At 34.7% G+C, this 24120-nt stretch overlaps 1 protein-coding gene across 6 annotated transcripts in view; it reads left to right on the top strand.

Moving 5' to 3' along the window:
- Positions 1 to 24120, top strand: part of CCSER2 (coiled-coil serine rich protein 2) — a 75374-nt gene that overhangs the window by 37752 nt on the left and 13502 nt on the right. For all 6 annotated transcript variants that reach the window (XM_075025529.1, XM_075025532.1, XM_075025533.1 and 3 more), the window contains 5 exons: positions 1706 to 1868; positions 2507 to 2702; positions 11965 to 12048; positions 13901 to 13987; positions 15576 to 15674. In XM_075025529.1, coding sequence (XP_074881630.1) covers positions 1706 to 1868; positions 2507 to 2702; positions 11965 to 12048; positions 13901 to 13987; positions 15576 to 15674 — 629 coding nt within the window. The remainder of the gene's footprint in view (positions 1 to 1705; positions 1869 to 2506; positions 2703 to 11964; positions 12049 to 13900; positions 13988 to 15575; positions 15675 to 24120) is intronic.

Raw genomic sequence — 24120 nt, forward strand, 5'->3', positions numbered from 1 at the left:
TGTAGCTGGAATATGTTTTGTAACTATGACAATCTGCTGTGTAAGCTGCTGATTTAGGAGGAGAAGCACTGTTTGAAATCAATATTAGCTAGTTACTATTGTTTTTGGCATTTTTTAGAAGCTGGGTTTCCATATAAAGTTGATGTGGCATAAACTGGGTATCTCTGCTATAATCGCTTCTTATCTTGAAATCACTGAATTTTTAGCAAAGAGGATCTGAAAAGAAGAATTCAAAAGCAACCTCCAGGCTTTCCTTTAAGTAAATATGACCACCTGAAAAAGTGAAATTTTCTCTTTAATATCTATGTGTCTTTACTCAGTGTCTCAATTTCATTTTCCAAAGCTAAAAATCATCATAATAAAATTACTTATAAACTTATTGAGGGCTTATTTTGAAAAGACCCACTTGAATTATCATGTGTTATAAGCTGTAGAAGGATGCTTCTAAGGGAAAATAAATCTTCTGTTACTTCAGGTGAACAAGTTCATTTTCTTACCTAATTTTTTGGTTACTGAACTAGGTGATAAAAACTGAATTGTAGATAAGTCTATTTGTTATTATAATATTTAACAGCACTTTTTGTCAACACTTTTTTTGTAATTATGTGCGACTTCACTGACGTCAGCTTCTTAAGACTTTCCAGGTCCTCAGAAACTGCCCTCGTTTCACTTTGGAGTCTGGGATGCTGCTTGGGCGCTATTTATAGAAACAGTTCTAGCTCAACAAGTATGCAGTGAGTGAGGATGGCAGCCTTAAATCACAGGGTAAAACTGGGCTCACTTCCCAGCAACACGCAGGCTGGGAACTAAGCAGGAAGGAAGGCCCTGTTTATGAGCGTCTTATGCGCAACTATGTCTGAGTAGGCAGCCGAATAAAACAGTGCTCTCTTGTGTAGAGTTATTCTCCTAGCAAAGGACTGACAATGTGAGGAAAAACTCCTTGGGTAAGTGAAGGAGAAAGTGTGATGGCAGAATAGCAGTTTATGACTTATTTTGCTGTGTCTGACTGCGCGGATAGCAGTTGTTTTGGCTTTGTTTTTAGTGGTTTACAAGCTGTTGCCAAATATAGCTTTTGTTCCCTTAAGAAGTTGGTGGAATCTGCTTTGCTTTGCAAAAGTTACTGGTTTTAGAGATTTTTTTTTTTTGCTTTGTTTGCTTTGTTGCCCTGGTGAATAAAGATTAAATGTCTCTCGAGTTGAAAAACAAACAAGTTGAATAGGTTGAGAGATACATGTATTTTAAGTAAGGAAACTGTTCTGTTTTGGAATGAAGTACTGGCCTTTTACTAAAACGTCGTCTTTCTGTGTGTGTGTTGTTTGAACTTTTTAAAGGCCTGAAAATACTGTCAGTAAGAAAGACAGAAAAATGTTACTTTTGGAATTTTTTTTCTTCCCCATAGCTCTACCTCCCCCAAATGATTTTCTACTTAAACCGGAAATACTGTTAAGGCTGAACTCTGTAGTTTCTGCTACAGGTTACTCTTATTCTTGTAACAAGTTTATATGCTAGTAAAAATGTGACATTGTTACAGAAGTCTGCTTGACAGTTCTAAAGTGCATACTTTTTTGGATCAGTTTAAAAAAAAAACAAAAACCAAACCTACAGATTTTACACTGTATCTGGTACCAGCACATAGTAACTATTTTTTTATAAGGTCTTAGGAAAAAATTTTATAATTTTTTTTTTAACTTTATGCACTCTGTAGAGGAATGTGAAAATATGAGCCGTTATGATAGACAAGACAGAAATGCTAGGCAACATCAGGAAGGATTCTGGAAAAGAGCACCACAACAGCGATGGAATACACAGGATCACTATCATCTTGGCCATACTGATCACTATATCCATGGCAAAAATGATTTGAACAGGTAAAGGACTTATTTCTTCTCTCCCAAACAATTAAAATACTGTGATGAGAAAGCTCTTTTGGCGCTGAAGGATCTCAAGTGATACTGAGTACAAGACATTTTCAGAATAGTTGTATGTCTATAAATAGCATTTCTGAGTGGGAGCATCACTGAGATTTATAACAATTTCTTTTCAAAACTTTTGTTTCTGTCATGGTTTTTAATCCAAATACTTGTGTTTATATGATATTATAAATGCTTGACTAAATTACCATACGTGTTCCATGGAAAAACATTACACTGTCTTATTACTTGCATTTTGTAACTTTGGACAGCTTTTTACTTATTAATTTTTTTTAAATTAAATGTAATCCTATAGTTCTTACAGCCTAGCTTGAATGACTTGAAGTTTATAGAAATCCTGGTGAGCAAACTGGTTTTAGGGTATTGTAGTTAGTCTGCGAGATATTAATGCAAGTGGGAAGGAAAGCCCAGCATTTAAGTGAAATAACATTGACATCTTCTGATTTATTTGTTTTCTGCTGTATGCCACAGTATGTGAACATAGCCCATGTTGCACAACACTTTCTTTTTTACTAAATGCTCTCTAGCTCTAGTTTGTCATCACTGTGTTTTTTATTTTTAATTTTTTTTTTTAGGGGCTCAAACTACCTAGAATCTCCTATTGGTCACTTTGAAAGCTATGGAGCACCAAATTTTTACCAGGCTCCTAGACAGCTGGTGGGCTTACCGGACAATACTGTGATGCTTGATGAAATGACCCTTCGGCACATGGTCCAAGACTGCACAGCTGTAAAAACTCAGTTACTGAAACTGAAGAGATTACTGCATCAGGTGAGCTGTTTAAATGGAAAAACAGCACTAAAGCAGATTGGAGAGTGAGCCTAGATGGGCTAATGTTCTGTTTGGCCTTATTAGGTTATTGTCATTTCCTTTTATACATTGAATTACAGTATTCAAGAAAGTGTGCACTTTCTATTGCTATTTAAAATAGTACTTTTTCTGCTTTTTCAGCCCTTTACTGACTGCAAAAAATATTAAAAATTGTTATTCTGCTTCTCTGAGGAAACAATGCTAAATTAAAAAAATTCATTGGATGTGAAGACAAGCTTTTATTTAATAAGATACTAAAAAGCTGGGCTTAAAAAGAAATAATTAAAAAATATTAAAATTGATACCATTGATCAAACTTGGATTCAGCAAGTCAATGCTAATAGCTTTTTCTTAAGGCTTTGTCTTCCTCATTCTTTTCATCTTTTCTGTGTGTTTTGACAAGAAGCTTAGCAAATCCTACTGGGTCATCTGTATTGGAAGTGCTCAGATTTAACCTTTCTAGTGTATGAAATCACTGAATTGTCATAAACTTTTAAGGAGCTCTTTCATTTCACCTCAAAACTCGGCAAATTGTTGGAGTTGGTAAACTGCTGGAAGACTTGGCAGAAGTATAGCATTTCAGCTACAAAAATTCCTTTGCTACCTTAAAAAAAAAAGTCCATGAGACTTCCTTTGGTGGCATATACAGATTAGCATTGAAAAGTATCTGTATGATGTTCTCTTTAATACTAGATTTACTGCTGTTCTTTTCTAACAGGATAATGTAATGGAAGTACGTTTGTGCCCTAAAAGTAAGACACTAAACCAAAACACAGCAAAACAAAAAGCAAATCAACCTTGAGGCTAATTCAAGGGTGTGACTGTGCCTTTTAGAAATGTGAGCATTTGCTTCCTATAGTAACTGAGAATACTGGAGATGCTCTTCTGTTGACAAAATCAGAAAGACAGTTGTAACAAAACTAATGTAGTGTCAGATAGGGAAGGTATGTGTTCTTAGAACCTAATGTCTGAGTAGTGGACTGCATGAGCTGTGCCTCCCAAGTCTCATGCATGCAAGTAGTACATCAGATAGAAGGGAACTTTTTATCCAGAGCTTTTAATGCCTTTAACACAAGGACAATTAAACAACTAGATAGATGATCTGTGTATGCATAGTTTTGTGTAAAGGCATGTGTGTTATAGCCAAATAGTGTGTGGCTCTGCAGAATGTTGTATTTTAAATCTTGATCTAGTTTATAATAGCCAGACTTTTCTGAAAGGTTACAGAACACAAACCTTGCCTCAAGTAGCTCAGATTAAGTTTTTTTTAAAAAAACCTTAAACTCACAGAAGAAGTAGTTGCTCCTAATATGTATGATCTTCAAAATTTGCTGCTTCTCTTACCAAAAGCTTGATCGTTTCCACCTCCCTCCCTCTAATAGCAAGTTTTGTAATGATGAGTATTATTCTTCCCTTCAAACTTTGTCAAGCATACTTTTCTATTTTCTTGACCTAACTGCCCCCTGTTTTGACTTGCTGCTTCCAAAACTCGTCACTGAACTTCTGAATGTTTATTTTATTCTCCTGTGTATTATCCAGCCTTTTAATCAAACAATATGAATAGTAATGTAAAAGTAAATTAACCTGCTACAGAGGGACCTTTACTACTACTTTAGATGTTTACTACCTTTATTTACTAAACAATTAGAGTAAAACTTGTATGAAATACCATTTCATTATTTTTGTGTTAAAACTTTCCTGACAATATTGAGCTTATACTAACAGAAATGAGTAAAAATATTGCAATTCTTTTTTACTTATTTTAAAGAACAGAAATACAATTTTGAAAACAATAACATGAACCTCATCAGTCTAAACACTGAACTAGGACTTGATCTCAGTCCAGGTCATATGACAAGCCACTTCTTACAAAATGTAGAAAGCAAGATACAAAGTCAGTTCCTTTCAAACACTAACTTTACTGAAGGAAGCAGAAGTTCTTACATTTGCTTCACCTTTGTTATGCGTTTAAATCTGTAAGTGTTACCTTCTTCCAGTTATGACTTTTGGCAATATTATTTAATTTGGATAAGTAGAAACAGAGCTGTAGTCAGGTCTTTAGGCATGAGGTCTCACAGGAACAGTTATGGTAAGATAGTAAGATATAGTAATTAAATTCAATTTTATACAATTACCTAATCAAGTCTAGTGTGGCTTACTGTAGAGCATAGCATGTAATGAAAGTATACCTAGCAGATTCCAAGGGAGACTTAATGTGCTATACTGGATTCATTGCTGTGACTGTAGCTCGCATAACCTTGTGTAAATTATCTTGAATATTACTAGCAACATAGCTGCAACAGCATGGGTTTGGTGTTGTGTTCCCAGTTCTGCTTGGAAAAATACGTAGTTACTTTAGTAGTCTAGCCTTTTCTGAACTCTGTGTGACTAGGATAACAATGCCAGCAGTACACATGCTGTCTGCTTACTTCTCACATACTGCTGTCTTTCTGTGTTTTCAAACAGTGAAATCAGGAATAGGAGTTTATCTCATGGAGAGTTGGGTTGTTTGTTTTTTGTTTTTTTTTTTAATTTTCACTGTAGTAAGTAAAACCTTCTCTGACTTTGCAGTAATGTTACGCTAGCTTATATGGGTGAAAAACATACATTCTTCTTGCACTGCATGCAGTTGTAATTATTTACAGGGAGATGTTGAACTGCTGGTGAATGTTCTTAATGCTTAACTGGAGCACTAACTTTGAATTGCAAGAAGAAAATGCTTTGGAAGTCTAACTCTAGTAATAATTGACATATAAATGTCAATGCCTCTTAAACACTGACTAAGGTACTTCATTTGCATGCTTAATAGTAAATAAGTTTTCTTTTGTTCTTAAAAATTTCTTCCTTCCTCCTCCTCCACCTCAGTTAATTTCTTAAACTTGCTGCTCTAGGTTGAGGCTACAGAGCTCATGTGTTAGAACACCCTTATTTAAATAAGAATTGTACTGTTTCTGATGCCCTGAAGCCTTTATCTAGGCAAGGATTGACCACAGTCTGTAGTAACTTCCTCTCAAGACTGGCAGCAATGATTTGCAAGCACCCTGTTTTATCTCAGACAAGCACTTACTGATATTTTAAGGAGGACTGAAACATGAAGCAGTTCACAGAATTGAGAACTGTGAAGCTGTTTTTTCTGGGGGAGGCAAGTTTTATTAAAAAAGTTTCTTTTCAACTTACCTTTCACAAATGGAAAAGAAATTCTATTTTTTAAGCACAAACCTTCATTGTAGCTTATCAGATATGATTAGCCCATTTGTATTAAGAGGTATGAATGAAAAAATGAAGTCTGTAGTGCAAAATTGTTAAATGCACCAATATATTTTTTCTGAGGCTTTAGACTAGTAACTCACTTGCATACATTTGAAGTACGTATTCGTTCTGTTCTTCTTGCATCTGACGAGAACTGTAAGAGAGATTTATCTTTGTTATAAGAAGCCTGAAGACAAGGAAGAAATGGATTTAATTAATGAAATACAAAGGTTTCTTTGTGTCATGTATTAAGTTGCATAAATTGCACTTAAAATTGTTACTCTTTCTTAGCCACAAAATAGTTCACCTCAGTGACTTAACTGTGCTTGTGAGAAACAGAACCAAAGAAATCGACAAACAATAGCAAATAAAATTGGCAAATTTTAAGTTTAAACGTTAGGTTAGCTGTTGGACTGCCATTATAATGGCATTTGTGGGCAATGGAAACCATATGACACTCGTTTGTAGTGATATTTGAATGAAACTACACTCAAAATGCTAGTCAGCAGGTGAATAGCACCCTCTATGTGATGGACACTTAGTGAATTTTCTGTTTGCATCTTTATAAAAATACTGTTAGCAAAGACTATTCAAATGAGTAATTTGTACTGAAGAAAACTTTGACTTGGGAATCAAAGGCTAGACCTTGATAAAACTTTAATAAATCTTGATAAACTTTAGAAACATTTGTTTACCGTTTTCCAACTTCTTCATGAACTGTAGATGCTGGATTGTTGAAAGAATTCTCAAGATGAAATTATTAGTATGCTACTAGTAGTATACTCTTTTAAAATCCTGTGTGTTAAAAGACAGCTTATGCTATTAGGGAACCACAAGATAATTGCTGAAAATGCATTTGCTTCTAAAGGGGTTGATTTTTGTAACAGAAGAATTTAAAATCTATTAGTATAATGAAAACAACTGTTGTCTTTAAGCTTTGAGCTGTGTATCTTCCTCTGAGGCTATATGGGAGATTTCTTCTGAGAGAGAATACCTGTTACTTTGTCTCTTCTGATCTTCCAGAAGTTCTACAACTTCTCTTTATTTTACACGTGCTTTTAACTAAAGCCTGCAAGTAGTATCACCCAAAGCAAGCAAGGGGAAAAGGGAAGATGGAAAGGACAGGCCGTGAGAACAGCTGCGGCGTCTGTGTGCTGTATAGATGGTGCATGTTAATAAAGTTGAAATAATAGTCCCTGGAACGTATGGTGTATTTAGTCATGGAGCTTGACTTTTCTTTTGGCTGTATTTTTTTCTTTTTAAGAAGGGGCACATAAAATGAGAACATGTAACTGCTGAGAGCATAGAAGAAAATACAAACAAATTTTTGAGCTGCTGCACAGTTCATCAGCAGAAATACTGCAGTGCTTAAAGACCAACAATCTATAGTAGGCAAACCGCTGTTGTATATAGCAGCATAGTAGGTTAGGAAGGTAGTGAGGATTTTTGTTACTGATATACTTCTTCATAAATAATAATAATCTGTCACTAAGTAAAACCCAATATTTAGTATTCTGTTTACCAAAAGCACTAAGTCAGTTCTTGGGGAATTTGTAAGGTGAAGCAAGCACAAGGATTTGTGTGTCATTCATACTAAAGATTTCACACTTGTAAAATATTGGCATGAGAGTATGTTAAGTACAGTCACTCAAAAATATGGGTTTCAACTTGTGGCTCTTTGTATTTGGCTAAGTCGTGTTGTACCTGTGACAGCCATGATGGAGGGTTATTCCCATAGCCTTTAGTTCATGCTCTTGTGATGGATTAAAAATGACAGATGCAGATTTGAGAATATAATCAAGTGCTTCAGTTAGACTGCAACATTTGGGAGTGGGTATGTAAACATGTTTGACATGTGGAAGATTAATTGCCCCAGAGAAATAAGGTGCATGACAACGTTAACACTCGGGCAAGAAAGGATTGTTACCTACATGTACACTTAAAAATTGTATCTGTAACTCTCACTGAATCTGTCCTAAAACAATAAAATCAATTGGTTTGTAGAAAACTAAGATGGTATTAGTTTTCTCAGGAGATACCCTTTGCAAAGGAATATGAAGCTGAAATAATATTTAGTATGAAATCAGGCTACTTTGATAGTCATGGTTGTAAAGCTTTAGAGATTCCTCTGGATTTGTTGTGTAGGCACTATGCTGATAAGTACTAAAATGTTGTTAGAAAGGTGGTGAATTATATCTCTTCACACTTGTCTTCAAAAAGTTGGTGTAAAGTGCTTTTTTCAGAGCAGACTTTTAGTCTTTGAGTATTCTAAAAGTGTTTGAAAGGAATTTGTGTGGATTTTTTTTTTCCACCACCACCACCTGTTCCCTTCATGTAGCTATTGGTAAATTTAGGATAATTTTCTAAGTCTTGCTAGGGTGTTTTGTAATGGTTTCTCACTCCAAGTTTGCTGTAATTTTATAAGCCACTTTAAAACATATCTTGCGGCATGTGATTACCTCAGTTTATTACACAGGGACTGCCCCAAACTGGCCAAAAGCTGAAGTGTATGCTGTTGACTTAAGTCCAGCAAAAACTTTCCAGTAAATATGAATGAGTTGAAAATCACTGTAGACAGGTAGCGATTCAAATGGATTGCTGATACTCATAGAAACAAAAGGACTGTTAAATGATCAGTCACTGCCATATTACTTGACTGTTTCTTAAATGAGCATATTCCTCATTAAACATTGCATGAAAATATATATATATGAATTTATATCAGGTTAAAAAAACTATAACTGAAAACTATCCCCACATAACTAATTAAATGTGAATGTCTGCAAGATTAGTCCTCTGCAGTTTACATGCTGCAGGTTATTTTCATGCCTAAACTGGCAGTAATGTTTAAAAATAACTGTACCAGGATTGCCAGAATGTATGAGGTTTGAGTTGTTTGTTGCAATGCTTTAGATTTTGGAAATAGTTACAAATACAACTATCTTTTTCCTTTTAATGCTGCTATTTTTCAAAAGATATCTTCTGCTAAGGAAATTAAATGAAAATGTTTTGTTGCTGCTTATGTTTATAAGTAGAACTTGTTTTTCAATGCATTTGAGAAGTATTTGGTTTTTATATGGCTAACAAACTATCCTGAGTTCTTGTTTTTGCAAGCATCTCTTATATTTGGCACAAATGAGGCTAGTGCAACTGCTCTGAAGAGGTGATTATACTATAATAAATAACGTATTCTACTATCATGAAAATGTTAGTTGGGTAAAAAACAAGAGGTAGCAGCTTTTTATATTGCCTATTGGAATGTGATAATACCTTTATAAAGTTTATTGTAACTTTACCTAAAGGTTAAAAGTATACATTCTCTCCAAGTTTCTGAAATTTGATGATATTTTAGCATATAGTTTCTAGGCTACAAAAAAATAGCATGTGCATATAACCAGTTGCATTTGTTTTGCTAATTCTAATCTCTTTTTTTCTACATAGATGGCCTTATTCTGCTGATTTCCCCTTTCTCAACCTCATTTTAGCAATATGATGAGCAAGAAAGAAAAAGCAAAACAAGAAAAGTTTCATAGATTAATCCTAGCGTATATTTACAATAGGATGCTTCAAGTTGCCGCTGATGGTGTTAAAACTGATTTTTTTTTCAGTTGCCCTGTGTTCATTATGTGTATTAAGATAATTAAGACAATGGTAAGGGAATTGATGCAAATGAACTTAGTTCTTGCTTTGCTAGTGAATGTTAGTCAGGTATAGCATAGGACTGGAGTACTTGATTTAAATCACCAAAGAATATGTGACATATTAACTTTGGTTGCAATTAGGTCTTAATCTGTTGTTGTAGAATGTTTTATTGCTCCACTTATGTGCATTTTAATGGGAATAAATGGTATACCAGAGGCATCAGCGATAGAGCTTTTAAAAGCCATGCAAGATACTTTTGCTTGAAATAGTTTGTCTTGTTTTGCGTTTTTTCCATTCCATGATTACTCCACAAATATGACTGTGACAGTCTGAAGTAGCTTTTCTTCTGAGTGCATGTGTTTATTTGAATAGTTGTTTAAAATAACAAAAGGTGATGAAATCTGTTAATTGTAGAATATAAGGTAAATATAAAATATAGTCTGTTAATCTGTAAATGATTCTGTGATTCTAATTGCTGCTCATTTTCTCTAGTATTTTAGAAATGTTTTGGATTAAGTAATGTTTGGGGGTTTTATTATATTATTGTGCAAATTACTTCAAAACACCCTCTTAGAACTTGTTCATAACATAGACTGTAAACTGCTGCTTCATCAGCCTGTCGCTTCCTGGTGATCTGCCTAGAAGGGACAAGCAGTTACTTGTGAATTGAATACAACTGTGTGTGGGACAGTGTAAGTTGAAAATTTGCTATGTTAAAGGAGTCAGAAGCCTTGAAATTTGACTGCTTTCACAACTAATAGTCTTTTTTTTTAAAAAAAAAAAAGGCCAGAAGTTTAAAAACAAACAAAAAACCCCCACCAAAATACCACCAAAAAAACTACAAGGTATAAAATTACATTTAAGTGATGGAAAATAAATTTAACTGTCTGTAATATGGTGAAAGCAATTTGGAATTGTATTATATTTCCTAGTATTTTTATCTTTTAAATCTGGTGATGGTTGTGCATGTCTTGGCTGCAAGTAATTGGTGACTATAGGAAAAAGTAAAAATTTAATAGTTAAAAGTTCATAAATTCTAATTTTCTTTTCTCTGCAGTTTAGATAAATGTATAAGAAATATTTCTTATGGATTAAAAAGCAAAAAAGATACCTCACAGACATAAAGAATATAAATGGGTCTATTGTGGGTTTTTCCCTTAATTGATCTTTAGCATTTGAGCTGCTGTTTTACTCTTGTGGTTTTGGGGACTTGCTCGCTCAGCCTCAGAGTGGTTTTAGACAGGTTTTGAGACATGCTGCTCTTATATTCTACAAATGCGATCTTAGGCAGTGAGGTCATTGGGTGAAGAAACTCCTCTCTAAGAACCCTAAAAAATAAGGTAGAATACTGTAAGGTATGAGATTCATTTATTTTTTTCTTTAAGAAGGTAGCAGATGGAGGAGAGGGACAGAAGGGGGGGAGGATAAATCTTTTTACACCAAGGAGATGGGGTTTATGATCTTCCATGACCATAAAATAACTATACTGTAATTGTACTGTAGTTCTGTGTCACACTAAGATTGGATATAATGTCATGGTACAAACCTCAGAACATATCACGAGAATACAGTGTCAGTTGTTCAGCCTGTGACTTGACTCTGTAACCTAACTGAACCTTTTCAGGGTTGAGTGCCGCAGGTTTAGGGTACTGCACATAACGGCTGCATGTGTTTTTGTCGTTGAGAGTGTAAGTGCTTCAGGACATATCTAGGCAATCATCTTGTGGCATCTTTGATGGTGACTTTTTGTTTCTACTCACTGTGCTTAATTTCAGAATTCATGGCTGTCGTGGCGGGGGAAAGAATACTTTTGTGTGGTTCCAGTTCTTATGATTGACATTTAGTTCTGATGGCTGTGAATTAATTTTGTATTAATCTGCGCAGTGGCAAATGTTGCTTTTTTAGTTGAGCTGAAATATTTTGGATGCATATTTTGATGTTGCTCAGACATATTTTTTGAATGGATACTGAAGGAAATGAAGCTTTTAAAATCACATAACATCACCATTCTTTCCTGATATAACACATTTGAACACAATGGCCATTTTTTAACCACATTTTTGTGCAAAATCAACGCACTTTGACATAGCTGCAGCCGTTCTGACAACTTTGTGAGAAGGAAGCTCTTCATGGCCCTTATTCAGGCACTGTACACGTGCTGCAGCAAGGGAGGCTTTCCTATCAGGAAAAAAAGGAAGATTCATGGTGAGAGGTCAGACATTGTAACAGGTTCCACAGAGAGATGATGCATCTCCATCCTTGAAAGCAAGTTTGCAAGGGAGTGGTTTTGGCAAGTAATTGGAGCTTTTGGTTTGGTTTTGTCCTCTTATAGAATGATGAAAACGTGTCACTCCAGGACATCCCACTCTCAGTTCCATCAAGTCCAGAACCTCAAGAACCCGAGTCAACTTTTAAGGTAAATGACACTGATTTACTCTACAGAATAAGAGATACAAAACTGTTCGTGTTTAAAAAATACAACCCCAAAACTTCTGTGTCACTATGAAGTCGTGCTGCTTGCTTCTTTCTTCTATTGAAATGCAAACCTAGCAAATGTTTATATACTTCATCTTTTCAGTTTTGTTAAAATAGAAGGGTTTATTTGACCTTTCAGAATACATACTTATAAATGCTAGCACAGTTTAAATAATTAAAATAACTTTGCCTCTTGGAATTTGTAGCAGTCGTGGGAATTCACAGCTGTAGAGTAACTTCTTTCAAAAATTTTCTGCCTGCTTGATAAGCATTAGAATTTGAAAAGACAATTTTTGTTTTGAAGTGTAATCATACTATACTTAATCACTCGCTGTTTTATTACATTTATTGTTGACTTCAGTTTAAAATACCTCTCATCTAAAGTAAGTTTTCCCTGAGATAATGGAGGTGTTGCAGATGTAACTTAAAAACAACGTGAACCCCACAAAGTCAAAGATGAGTTTATTGTTTTAGAGTGAGTACTAAAGGAAGAAGCAATTGCAATGGAAGTTCCAAAAAAGGATCATCTTTAATGGTCACAGACTTGTAATGTTGTACTTTCTACAGTGGTAAGGTTTTATAGCATTTTTTGGCTCTTTTTGTAAAATCAGTATGGAAAGATTGCTAATCCTGCACTTACAGGAGGGGATCAATGCTTGCTGAAGATACAATGAAATTAGAAATACTTCTTGAAAGGGAAGAACAGTTAAGGTTCTTATTTCTGTTTGAAGGTTGTCTGTCTAAATCCTGGTTTCAGGGTTTAAGAGGTTTGCCAAAGCTGTAGAACCATATGCATCACCCTTTAGCAACCCTAGTTTCTACATTGTTAACATTTAGGCCTTCTTTTCTCTTTAAATGTTGTCTGATGTATTTGTTGTGCTTGTCCAACAGTCACCTCCCTCAAAATCTTAGAATCTTAGTCTTAATTCCTAGGGGAAAAAGTATTGCTTTTTAACTTACTGACAAAGAAATGCTAGGTTTAACTGACATTTTGAATTGTCACTTCTTGAATTGATGCTGGCATATGGTTTGAAAAATTGCACAACAAATCAGTCTGAGTGTTGTCCTAAAGCAGTAACTAATAACATCCTCAGTGAAACTGAAGTAGTAGATGTATACTACTAAAGGGAAGTATGCCCCTTAATTTATAGCCTAGCTATAATGGCACAGTTATAAAATACATTTAAATTACCTTGTGATGAAAAATTATCTTTAAAAAATTCACTCTTGCATAGTTACCAATTTTTTTTAGTCTCTGAGCTTTGCATAATTATTTTAGGCCTTCAGTTTTTAGTAAGATGTATTCAAATCAGTTGGGCTGTTTGCATTCAGTAAATGTAGTTATGCTTATGTTTCTAAATTATTTTTTCCTGTTTCTAACATTCTATGTTAATGCTTTTTAAATAGTAGTTCAGTTAACCTTTAAGCTTCAGTATTTTTTGTTGTTGGATAAAGAGGAATATAGGTAGTGTTTGATGGCTAGGCATGTTCATCTACATCAGTTGCTTGTACAACAGGTGAATTACTTCATCAAAAATGCAGCTGATTACTTACCCTGAAAATCTAGTGGGTCAGCTCAACTCAGTGTCTTAAAGAGACTTCTAGTCCAGTTTCTTCACTCTTTAGGTTGTATGCCTACAGCCCGTCTCAGTGCATGAATAAGAGGAGGAAAGCATGCTCTAATGTTACTGCCAGTGCTCCATGAACATCTGATGTAATATGGCCTGTAGAGGTGTTGATTTGAGTTGTGTAGCCCTTATAGAAACCTTGTATTGCCCACTGTTCTTTTGCAGATGGATGATCTGCTGAATGAGATCAGGCAGCTTAAAGATGAACTGAAGAAAAAGAATGAAACAATCAACCAATTAGAGCATCAACTTGTAAGTATAATGCTAAATGTTTAACAAAATCCTAAGTGTGCACTGCAGAGTGTAACTTCAGTAGGTAATTCTTATGAAAGCTTTGAGGGCTAGATGTCTGATTTTTATTTTTTTTTTTTTTTTTTCCCCCACACACACTTTCATTATAACAATGGTAGATTTGGGTTCTACTTAGACCCACCTGACTCATGGGTCTGTAAAAGTTCAGTTAGCAGACCAATTCTACATGTTCTACTGTGTTTGCAGCTGTACACTTGGGATCTGTAATTCTGTAGGCCAGTCATGATTATACTAAGCAAGGATGTTTATACGATTGTTAACTATATTTCATTTCCAAAACAAACACTTTGAACATAAAATTCTAGAAGCTGTTTAGAAATAACAATGAACAAAGATAAGGCACTTTGAGCATAAAGTATTTTAAAAATTAACAAGTATTGGGCCTACCATTCTGCTTGAAGTTTTTTTTGTTGTTTTTTTCTCCCTTTCCTTTCCCTTACTGTCCATTAGTTTAATAAAAAATTCCACTATAGAATTTAAAGCTGAGCAAGGTAGTATTCAAAGTTCATTCTTTTTTAAAAAAACAAATCAAAACAAAGCATGTTGAATAGTGAGATTAAGTTGGCCAAATAAATAAACTTATGGTAACACTTTCATCATAAGTCAGCTTCAGGCAGACACATAAGTCCTCAAGCAAAAGTAACATATGCCTTTTTGCTTTTTGTTCATGTTCTAAGTTAACTTTGAATTTTGCCATGCATATGTCTGCTTTGGTTCTGGTAAACTCACCTGCTGTGACAATTCTTATAAAATAGCCCCATGTTTTCAAGCCATTTCAAGCTACAGCAAGATCTTAAAGGTAGGGTAGATGAGATGCCAAGAGGTGCACACCATACTTATTTATCGTGGCTGGAGACAGTCTTGTGTGACTATAATATCTAATGAAATGTTTAGCATGTGCTTTTGTACATATGTGCACTGAAACTAACCTGTGGTCTTCATCCTCTTCTTGTCTAGCATGTGAAAACAAAAATGGAAGGTTAAGATTTGGCTTTCTGCTCTGCTGCTTAAAAACCAGAATTCCAGATCATAGCATACTAAAAGAAACTGTCTTGTCTATTACTATTTTGCAATATGTGTTGATTTTTCAGTACACTGTCTCTTTCTTACCATCAGCCTTCACAGATTTCTTGAAGGAAATCTTTCCTTCCCTGCTAGGTCGTATACCTTATTACTGTAGTAACTGAAAACTTTGTTGCAGCTAAGGAGCTCTGCCGTAAAGATGGGTAAAACATATATTTCTAATTGTTGAAAGGTGACTTAAAGAATGTGGTGCTTCAGAAATTTAAGTGAATCAGAAACGCTTTCCAAAAGTCAACATTTATTCTAGATTATTTCTAAGTATACTCTGGGAAAAGAAGTGGTTGTGCAGCACTGTAAATACTAGTTTCCACAATTTAATAGTATTGTGCTATATGGCCAAGTAATGCATGATGTTTGAACTCTGGGCCTTGACTGTCCTTTTCAAGAGGCTTAGTTATTTTCTAACAGATTCTCCTTTCTTTTTCTCTTTTTGGGGGTGATTAAGGCCACTAGATGTAACTGCCAGAAAGACAGTCAAAAACCTACAGGGGCAACATGCACGTATGCTGATAAATTTACACAAACCTCCTGGAGGAGGAGTTCTGTGAGTAAAATGTGCCATTCCTTCTTGGTTATGACTTTCTGCATTTCATTCCCCAGTTTTATTACTTTTGTTGTCACATGAGTTGGCCTTGTTTAAGAGATCCTGTGCTGTATGTAGTGGTATCCTTCCTGCTGTGCATCCCTTGCATTCTTTTGCAACCCTTTTATTTAAACATTTATTACAAACTTTTCTTTTAAAATAAGTAATTGAACTTTAGCAGTCTTCTCTTAAAATAATCACCCTTTGCACTATTTAAGTTACAGTCAATCCAAGATGTATACCTAACCATACAAAAGATATTTTCTTTTATCCTGACTCTAAAGTCATAGGTATCTGTATTTGGTTTTCTTCCTGGTTAAAGTTTCATTGTTGATGTCCTCACATTTGTTGAGGAAAAGCAACAGTATATCCTAAGTCTCAGTCTGTAAGTGTAAAAACAGAAGTTAATCTTTTTTATTTTTTTTTTAAATTTTTATCATTTTGAATGAGTCAAGTTATTCAAATAAAAATTATTGGGTGAAAATCACTTTGACAAAGGAAATCTTCATTCCCATGTGTTGTGGCATGGATCAAATTTGCTTCCATTATATAAAACTTACATTCTTCATAGAACACTAATAGAATATGTAGGATGGAGGAGGGACAACACATTTGATATTATATAATAATAAGGAATTACCTTTGATAAATAAGGCTTTTGTCAGTCTCCAGCAAATAGTCTTTGGATCTTGAAGCTACTGCTCTAGCTAGAGAATCCAAAGAGATTTCTTTGAAAGGTTAAAAATGGGTTAGATTTTTTCTTTCTTTGTTTTCACCCTGCCTTGAGTTACTTGATGGAAGATTGTAGTAAAGATAAATGACCCCAGCTATCCTAAAATTACTCTTTTAAATATATGGTGCTAGGATAGACATACCACCATGCTGTATGTTCACCAGTTGCTAGCAAATAGCTTTATCCTGTTGAGACCATGCTTTCCAACCATCTTCTGTCTGATAAGGACTCAATGTAAGATCATAACCTTAAGTAGCTTTTAGTTTGCTCTGATACTTCTGTTCCAGAATGTATGTGTAATGTCTTTGTTTATCCTGTTTGCTTCTCTTTTCCGGTTACTTTGGAGCTCTTGTATTCTTTCTTTTTCCCAAGTTTTAATTTCATATGTGATGTTCACTTGGTGTTTTTCTGCATTGATACTATTGCTAGGTTAGTGGCTGTTGTTGTTTCCATGTTCCTTTTTTTCCTATCTCATTTTCCACATAAATTCAGAAACAGATTAGTAACCATTGAAAGTTAGTTGCTAACTACAGAAGCTTTAGTTTGAGCAACCTGTGGTATTAATTGATAAGACAAAGATATTGGAGAAGATGGGCAATGTTAGTTGATATCTTAGGTAAACAGAGTCATTTAGCCCAATTGTCTGTTTTGGTTAGGTTCATCGGTATGTTTCTTTTAAGCTATTCACTAGTTTTGTTCAAAAAGACACTTTATTGTCATGAGGAAGTTCAGGTTAAGGGAGAGTATCTTTTAAAAAGAAAAAAAAAAAGATCTCTGCAGATCTCTGCTGTATTCGTGGTTGGGTGTGTGTATGTGTGTGGATATATATACACATACGTGATACACATATATATGTGTGTAGGCATATAAACATTAGATGTGCATTATAAACATCTCTGTTTTTATCTACATGTGAAGTTTCTCATGAAAATTGATAAAGGAATTAAGAAAATTCATGAAGTATTGTCAAATTTTCAAAATATACTGCTTTTCAGGAGCTTTTATTTGTAAATGATAGCTGAAAAGTTTTGGGCAGAATGTGTGAGGTGTTTTTTTAATGTCTTTTCATTTGCATATTTGTAAGTTGTAGGCTTTCTGTAAACAAACAGAAGTTGATAGGAGCTCCTTAATGTGGGTTTTCTTAAAGGAAGGCGATAGTCTTGGTGTTGTAGCCAAGTTTCAGTTCTAATGATGAGACCTCAACTTTCTGGTTTAATAGTTCCTCTGCTCACATGCATTTGTATGCTTCCTTGCATGACCTAGTAGAAGTATAAATGTAGAAAAAAACCTCGGCATGAAATCATTGTTAAACTGGAACCCAAGGACATAAAATGTCGATTGCAATAGAAAAGAAAGACAGTTGGCTCTGTTTTCTTGAGGTAGGAGTACAATAAATGGAAACTGCAGGAGACACCTGAGTAAAATATATTCTTACTAAAAAAAAAAAAACCAACAGTCTTAAGGGAAATAATTGCTTTGCTCTGTTAGCATTCCTGTTCAAATTAATGTAATGGTCTTGAACTGAGAGTGCAGGCTGGGAGAAATCAGGTTTATTGGTCCTAAATGTGGTATGAATCATGAAATGTAGTTAATGTTTATGAAATTATGAAGTTTTTTATAGACTATATTTTTTAAAAACCAAATTATAGTTGAAGTCTTGGCAATGAGAGAATAGCTCCTTTGAAGCATATAAGCTTTTTGTTTCCTTAAGCTTGGTAATAGTTATCAAAGTTGATGAATATTTAACTATGTAATTTTTTCCATAAGTGTTGACCTGCCAGTCACTTTAAATAATGGTGAATATCAGGAAGTTACTGTAGTTTGGTTATCGTAACTTTCAAGATTATTCTGACAGTTTACAAATTCTAGCAGAACTGATACTATGTGTTGATTCCTGAAGTGTAAATAATACTGTAGGAATGCACAGTAATTTACTGTTTCAAGAAATACTTCAAATGCTTCCAGAAACGTGCTTAACAAACATTGTTAATGCAGTGTTTCATAAAGAATAGATGCTAGAATTAACTAGGAAACAGTGAGAATGGGAATCAGCTATTAAAAGATTTCAGTTAGGAATTTAAGACCATATGAATTGCAGCAATTTATTGTGGTTCTACTGTCCATTTGAAATAGCTAGTATTTCTGATTACTTCATGGTTCTCCCAGTAAGTAGACAACTGAATATCATTACACATACTCTTTTTAAAAATTCATGTTCTTATCTGTTTCTTTCTTTCATTATTACCAGATATTTCTAGAAAATAGCCTATCCTAATGTGATTATAAACTTGTCTGGTGTTACTCTCTTTAGGGACCACAGTTTTTGAAAATACTTTCAGGGGTTTTTTCCTATTTAAAGGTAAATATATACATAAATGGAAGCTATGTAACTTTTAGGTTAATCCTTGGAACTTAATACTCATGTAATGAAAGCTAGTGGCTGAAAATAAATGTTTTGAAAATTGGGCATATTAAGATTTAATAGGTGTCTTGCTACTGTGGCTGTTACATGGTATTTCTTGTAAGTAGTGTTCTAACAGTATGTTCAAAACTTTAAGTAATTTCTGACTGTTCGTATAAACAATGATAACTTAGAGGGAAACATTATTTTTGGTTAGCCATCCTCAGGATAAAGGCTTGTACAAATATTCACTGACAGGGTAGACCATGACGTTTCTAGAAGTATTTCTTATAGATCTCTTATACAGAATTCAGTTCCAGTTAATTTATATCTATCATGTAATTATCGTGGAAGAAAAAAACAAAACCAAAACCTGGGAGAAGGTATTGAACATAAAATTACCTGAAGAAATTAATGTTGATGGACACAGCTTACAAAGAAGAAGAACATGAGCATCTGTTGCCACAATTGTCTTGCAGGCTTTGCAGCATTGTTTCTGTAATACTAAATATTTTTATTATTTTTAAGATTTTGAGGGTAGAGGGGTTAAATGTCAAGTTTATGTTGACAAATTATTTGGCTTCTTGAACTGGAAAGGATGTTTGCACATGCTGAGAAGTAGAAGACAAGCAAGCAAACTACAAAATCCTGAGTTTGAAGATGTTTGTAAAAGATTCTGACCCCTGAGGTCCAGTTCCTTAGCATAACACAATTCCTCCTAGTTCTTGCTGCCCTGCAACAGTAGATAGCATACAGTAAAAGCTGATTTTTCTCCTTGGTATCAGAGCAGTACACAGTGATGAGAATAAGCTTTGCATCCTAAATGTGTGTATACAAGTTCATTCTTGTCTCTGGTAAAATGACACCAAAAAAACTCATTTTGCATGGGAGCATGCATATTCTTGTTCTTTGCTACTTCTCTTCTCTACTTCTGCACTGAGATAATCTTTGCCTTCCATTTGAGTATTGTTCCAGTTTGTCATTCCAAATCCTTTCACATAAATTGTTTTAATGAACCTTTGTAATACTTCAGCTGTCTTTGTGTACTGTTATCTTTTTTTTTTAAATCTCCTTCCATCTTAGCCTTAAACTTCCTATATGCTTTGTTTCTGCAACTATGAATATAAACTTCCAGGGTTTGAAGCCTAGTCACTGTATTAGTGTTTATCTTCGCATTCAGCTTAGGTTTTTCTCGTTGTCCACTACTCTGCTGTTTGCTTGCTGATCTGTTACAACATACATTCTTGGTGAGACAGACTGTAGCTGGAGTAGATAGTTGTGTTGTGCATCTGTTTCTTGCACTGTTACAGTGATGGTGAATAATATGTAGGTGGATATGCAGAAGAGAGGTCCTTTAAACCTTTCACAGGCAATTCTTGTTGCTTTAATGTAAACCAGCACATAAGATTGGGGGTTTTTTTTTGACCTGAATACTTTCAAAAAGACTATTGCATGTCAGAACAGCTCAGTCATAATCTCTTTCTGGGTGCTGGGCTAGCAAGAGGAGACTGCTGCAACAAGGTTTTGTTTGCATTGATGCTTGAAGTATGTCATTCTAGGTTTGTTCATGATGTGGAGCTCTGAATTTGTGTGAGACAACTGGCAATGCTAGGTGAGACGCAGGAAAAGTCAACTCTTCTTGGAAGTGCTCAAAGGCTCCAGCTTTATGGATAAAGATGGATCTTTTCTGTATTTGTGTTTCTGCAGCAGAAAAGACTTTTTAAAGCAGTAGCAGTTTTGGATATTGGTGTATCCTTGGGAAAAGGGCCAGAATATTTGGCTGTTGGCCTAAAATTACTGTGCAGCAATAGCTTAGAAATATTTCTCTTGTCCTTTTCTGGCAGAAGCAATTGCTTTTGTTCATGTGATTAGTTATTCTAAGGTTAAGGTCTCTTCATAGCAATGGAAAGCTTGGGCCTTAATATCTTCATAGTAGCCTCTAAAAAAAAAAAAGAAAAAGAAAAAGAAAAAAAAAAAAAACAAACAAAAAACCCAAACCAAACAAAACCCAGGTTTTCCAGTGTAGTTAGGGTCAGAACTTCATGAAGTGTTTAGCAGCAATTGTACAATTCATCAGGATCTCTGAAGAACATTCATCATTTTGTTCTGGTTTGTAGGCTGCTTTATTTTTTATTTCAGCTGCTCTTATTTTTCCACTCCTGAGTCTCCTGTTTTGCCTGGCATTTAAAATTCTGGGTCACGTCACTTCTGGGATGCTTTTGCTATTTCACAATACCAATATCTGGGAAATGAGAGGAATGGCATTTAAGTTTAGTGGCTGGATGCACATAACAGGTGGGGCGAGGAACTGTTCTGACTGCTGTCTAATGTTAAAGTGCAAGTGGAAAGACTTGCATCAGACTAGGCTTCAGAACCCAGAAGAATCCCATCAAATGTATGTTGTTTGTTTGTTTTATAGAAGCTAAGTCACATTCTCATCTTTCAATTCTAGCATTGCTTGCTTGTGAGTTTTATAGACTTTTTAATGATCAAGCATAAAATAAATTGTGATTCAGGTTTTTATTCTTCCCTATATTTAGTATGAAACTGCCACATTTTCTATATATTTTAAGTATGTACCATAATCTGAGGAGATGTGCTTATTAGTGTGTGTTTCTTTTTTCCTCTTTGGATTTCTTGGAAACTCAAGCACACATTTGACTGATAGAAGGGGGTGGATGTGAGTTGCTGTTTAAAGAAGAAAGCTTTTTAAATTTGCTGGAGTTTTGTAAAATGCTATTAAAAGTGATCTTTTCATAAGCTGGGGTTATTTGCAGATACTTATCTCTTAATGTGCTATATATACAGGCTCAGTACAACTTTTATCATTTGTAAAATCAATGTAAGTCGTAACACCTATCTTAATAAATTCCCAGTGCTGTATTTCCTGGTCCTTAATTGGATCAATTGATGTTGATTTTAATTACTTATTTGATGTACAATTAAACAATGCTTGTTATGATTTTTTTACAATAAGAAGTCTGGCATTTATTTGACATTTGCCTAGATGGAGCAGAGTGTCTATATGGAGCAGTGTAAATCCTCAAGAGTGCTGCCAGAGGAAAAGCTAGTTCTTCTGCTTCTCAGATAATAGAATGTACTCCAGCCTTCAGGAGAAGGGGACTGAACTGTGCCTGGAGAGCAGTTCAGTTTAGCAGGCAAAACTTCGAAGGAAGTTACTTGTACTTTCTTCATTTACTTCTGTAGTCAGAGTAATGATTAAATATTGTGAAGAATTATTGAGAAGACTGTACTTAGTGCTGTGCTTTGAAGTGCTAATGTGGATGCTTAAAAATTACTGGAATGTATTAAGACATCTAAATACTCCTTTGCTTTTACAATAGTATCATAACTGTTTTGTAGCTCACCTGGCTTGTACTTGCCTTAATCTCTCTTTTTCAAGAGAGGACGGAACGGGATATAAAATTTTTACCTCTCTTCTTAATTTAATGTGTTAAAAATTTCAAAGTCTGGAAAAAGCCCACTGCCAACTGGAGTCTCTACAAGATGAGACCTATGCCTGATGATACTGTGCTTTTTACTATCTGGAGATTCAGTTACGTTTAGAGAATGGAAAGAATTTGTTGTTATTGCACCATCTTTACACAATTTAGGATGAAATGTGAACAAGCTTGAAAAATGAAGTGCTCTTCTGTAAAGTGCTGTGAAAATCCAAAGCTTTTGCTAATGTCTCATCCATCATTGATTGATTAATCTTGCTCACAGGAATATTTCTGTGTTTAATACCTACTCAGCTGATGCAACATATTAAATTATTTTGTCATAATGCTTGACTAAAGCAATTACTGTTGTTGTTTCATGTAGCAGTCTACAAATTGTGTTGACATTAATGGCTACTGATGGAGGACTGTAAGAACATGTTAGGTAATCAATATCTCAATCTAGAGATAATCAGATTAAAGAATTTGTTTTATTTTTTCCTTGGATTTTGCTCCAGTAACTGTTTTGTCTCAGCTTCTGAAGAAGAATAAAGAAGTTTGTCAGATTTTTTCTTTCTTTCCTGTTCTAGTTTAAAAGTGTTATGGCTAGCAAATTCTAAGACTAGATTAAATGCATGTGTTGTTAAGTTACATTTTAGGAGTACTGAAACTTGGCATAGTGGTGGGTAAAAACTAACTAGATTAGGGTAACTGGAAGGTCAGGAAAGTATCTAAAACTCTGCTAGGATAAATAAAAGCAGAATATTTCTTTATAGAAATAATGTGGTGCTTAACGTTCTTTTAAAAGGAGCATGGAAATAAAATACTTCTCTATTTTTTGTCCAGCCCTAGGCAGTATGATTTGCAGCAGATATGCCAGCAGAGAAACTAGAGAGGAGGGGCAAACTGTATTCCAGTTTTCTTTGATACAGAAGTTTGTTCAGATATCTTATGCCTGCTGTCTGAAAGAGTAGCTACAACTGATTGCTGTTGATATCTGCTGGTTACTGGTAGCCGGGAGGCAATGGCAGTCACGATCATTAGCACCAATATTCCAGAACTCATACAAGCAGAAGTTTTCAGCTGCTAAATGGTGAAGGGGTTGTAAAGACTCAAACCTGTCTTGCTGAAATAGGTAATCAAGTTCATGAGATTTAAGAAGGCAGATTCAGTTTGGATAGATTTCTTCTAAAGGTAAGGGTATGGAGAAAATGGCAGACTGCATAAAATTACTTTTTCTTGCTTTGAGAATGCAGCAACCACAATGCGTCTCTTGTGGTCTGAAACATCTGACAGGCAAACCCTGCATGGCATTGACGTGCACAGTTCTCTGAACCTGTAATGGAAGACTCAAGCTCCAAGAGCAAAGTGCAAGGAAAACTGTTACATGTCACCTCTCCGCTTTCACATTCAATAATACTATCAAAATATGAGTGAAGTGGACTCTAAAACACCAGGATTTGCTAGCAAATCTGTTTCTATGCATTAGAAATTTTTTGTTGTAAACTAAAGCTGACTGGTTTTTCAGTAGATTAGTATTAAGCAACTTACTGCTTGGTGAGGCATTTTTAAAACACTTTTGAAAGCTGTAAAAATACAATTTTTAGCATGTATTTTTAATGTGAAAAGCTCAGCTCCTATACATTTCCCTTAAAAAGTCTCTAAAAGAAATGTGTGCATACATATTGAATAAAAATGGAGGTATTTTGTAAGATTTCTGACTGGTTTAGGGAATCATAATGTGGTTTTTCCTCTGGGCTTTTTAGTAGCATGTAGCATTTGCTTTTACAAAGTAGAACAGCTGGGAAATATAATGATACCTTTCTGGGGGAA

Source organism: Buteo buteo, chromosome 4, assembly GCF_964188355.1.
Source record: "Buteo buteo chromosome 4, bButBut1.hap1.1, whole genome shotgun sequence".
Classification (NCBI taxonomy): Eukaryota; Metazoa; Chordata; class Aves; order Accipitriformes; family Accipitridae; genus Buteo; species Buteo buteo.